At 37.5% G+C, this 3183-nt stretch overlaps 1 protein-coding gene across 1 annotated transcript in view; it reads left to right on the top strand.

Annotated features, from left to right (window-relative positions):
• Positions 1-3183, top strand: part of spin (Protein spinster) — a 144584-nt gene that overhangs the window by 55886 nt on the left and 85515 nt on the right. Inside the window, exon 3 of the mRNA XM_071661034.1 lies at positions 1343-1568. Coding sequence (XP_071517135.1) covers positions 1343-1568 — 226 coding nt within the window. The remainder of the gene's footprint in view (positions 1-1342; positions 1569-3183) is intronic.

The following is a 3183-nucleotide window of genomic DNA, read 5'->3' as shown; positions in this document are numbered from 1 at the left end:
TGCTCATTAGGCGCGAGGTTTGAATATCACCTGCATAATCTCGGCCTCCTTGTTATTTCCCCATTACAGGGCCATGTCGCTCCTTCATCTCCCGTCTAGACACACCTGAAGCCTTGTGTGACAACCTGGCTTGATGTCACACTCCATTTATCCCTTATTTCAGGAGTTTCAGGCCTGTATAAGGCTTTATTTTTTTGCTTGGCACTGTAGGCCTACCCTTTTTCAATAACGTTGGCCTCTATTATTGATCTATTTGCCATCATGGATGATGCGGAACTTCCCTGTTTTATGAATGATCATGAAATGGTCATAATAATGCCTTACAAGCGTCAATATTCCTCGTAAACAGAAATGCATTTCTGTAATTTGTAGGCCTATGGAGAAACATACCCCTTATTTCTAGCAAGGAACGAGAAATATCGAGCTATACTAACAAAATGATATTCAATATTATCTATCATTTCATATTAGTCGTTTAGAGGAAATGTAGGTGAAACTCTTGTAAAAAATACAATGAATGAAATAGAACCATCATACGCCAGAGACGTGTTCCAGGGACTTCCCCAATTTCTCCCCTGCAAAATTTCCCTAGTAAGAGCCCATTGGGGTGACGGGGTACACCATCTTGTGCTTTTAGGTAAATGATTGGATATGATTAATACCCGAATTATGATTCTTTTGACTGCATTATGAATAGAAAGCTTTGATTTATATTACATATTCAAGATTTATTATATTTGCCTTCAAATCTTATAAATATACCGCATAAACTATGCTAATGGTGTGTAATGATAGAACGTCTGTGAGTTAAAGAGCAGACAACCAATTGCATATTACGGCAGAATTCAATATACATTTATGCTTTTCTTCCAAATCGTGATGGACTGGATTGTTTGGAGTTTGTGATGACAGAATATTAAGATAGCCGAAATTACGCTCATCATCTATGCCAGAATAAGTTATTCCCCCTCGCTGTTCTAAGCGTTTGTTGTCTTTATTTCCAAAATATTTACAAAAATTTAAATGTATGAAGTTTTCCCCTAGAATATCTATATCCCTAGATGGCGGGGAAAGTTTTGTGTTGGCAGTTTGGAGGTGCTGCCACCTGGGGAGCGTCTGGGGAAGTATTGACTCGCCTGCTGATTGCCAACAGCTGACACCCAGAGCCGAGGTGAGGAGTTCACGCTGGCATCATGCTAGTTGACTAGTAGGTCTTGAAGGGAGAGGTTACGGCTCCTCCTGAGCTTGAGATTGACTGAACATATTAGCTAAATTGTGTAGTAATTTTGTTGCTGTTGTGTGACCCCCCACAAAATCATTAATGCCTCCGTACAACATACAGAAGCAAGATTCGGTCAAGCTTCAAAACGTGACCGAAATGGAGGCAGAGGGACTTCGAAGTAACTTGTCTCACCAAGAACTCATCCAGGATGCTGCGGTGATCGTCGTCGGACAGGGTGGTAGGGGCGAACCTAATCCCAACAGAGTAACCAAACGGCAGATGATTACCGTTATCATCCTTTGCTACGTCAACCTCATCAATTACATGGACCGATTTACAGTGGCAGGTGAGTCCCCTTGAAATTAACGTTGGTGGACTTGATTCTAAAGATTCAAGCTGTACCGGAAGCTAAAGCTTTATGAGTAAATTGAAGCATTTGTGGTTAGATGGTAATGATAGTAACTTTATGAGTAAACTGAAACCTTTGTGGTTAGATAGTAATGATAGTAACTTTACGAGTTAATTGAAGCGTTTGTGGTTAGATGGTAATGATAGTAACTTTGTGACTAAATTGAAGAGTTTGTGGTTAGATAGTAATGATAGTAACTTTATGAGTAAACTGAAGCCTTTGTGGTTAGATGGTAATGATAGTAACTTTATGAGTAAACTGAAACCTTTGTGGTTAGATGGTAATGATAGTAACTTTGTGAGTAAACTGAAGCCTTTGTGGTTAGATGGTAATGATAGTAACTTTATGAGTAAATTGAAGAGTTTGTGGTTAGATAGTAATGATAGTAACTTTACGAGTTAATTGAAGCGTTTGTGGTTAGATGGTAATGATAGTAACTTTATGAGTAAACTGAAGCCTTTGTGGTTAGATGGTAATGATAGTAACTTTATGAGTAAATTGAAGCATTTGTAGTTAGATGGTAATGATAGTAACTTTATGAGTAAATTGAAGCGTTTGTGGTTAAATGGTAATGATAGATTACTCGTTTAGTAAAGTTTTTCCTACACTTGAGTTGAGCTTCACTTGCAACTTCCCTGACTTTGTCAAGTTTGTGTGCGGTAACTGCTGTAATTGCAACGTCAAATGATTTTCCAACATTATAATGATGATAAAGGAATCGAAATGAATTATGCCCATAGCCTTCCCATATAAAGTATAGCTGTTTTATAGTTTATGTTAAAGAAAACTAAACTTCTCTGTATCTCGTCTGTATGTCCCAAATATTATATTTGCGTCTGAACATGATTGAAAAGCCCGTAATAGATGTTATTTCCAGGTATTGATTTTTATATGTAACAGTGTGGATTGCTGGGAGAAAAAGTAAGTTATTTATATATTGTTTCTGTTTATCGTAATTGGATTAATGAAAACTACCAGTGTTTTTAATGTTTTAGTGTAGTGTAAGCTGAGACGATACGGGCAACTGGGCCCTAATTAAGGCCATCTCTTTAACGCTATATATATATATATATATATATATATATATATATATATATATATATATATATATATATATATATGAAGCGTAGCAGATATGTATGGTCCTGGATTTAATGGTTTTTGACTGGTTAGTGATTATTAAGCCAGAAACCATCACTTACAGTATAAACAAACTTATTTACAATGAAAGAAGAGTGTTTACTCGTGGCAGGTAATGATTCAAGGGTAAGTTTACACCTTAGCGGCGTGGCCGGGTCCGCGCCATGTTTTAAACGCCGCACCTAGGTGTGCCAGCGATTGCTTCTATGAGCAAGATTTCCTTGTTCCCTCCCAGCTTTCACAGGCAGACTGGTACAACTGATCGTCACAAAAATACCTGAACTACATGTAGGTTTTAAGTAAAGAATACTCATTTGTATGTGTATATGTATGGAAAATACTACACTTGACAACTGAGGCATCACACCATCTGTGTTCGAGTCTTCGAGTCCCACACTTAAGTTGTGTTAGA

This window comes from Panulirus ornatus, chromosome 73 (assembly GCF_036320965.1).
Source record: "Panulirus ornatus isolate Po-2019 chromosome 73, ASM3632096v1, whole genome shotgun sequence".
Taxonomy (NCBI): domain Eukaryota; kingdom Metazoa; phylum Arthropoda; class Malacostraca; order Decapoda; family Palinuridae; genus Panulirus; species Panulirus ornatus.
The sequence above is the reverse complement of the archived record's forward strand: the minus strand, read 5'-3'. Positions and strand labels throughout refer to the sequence as shown.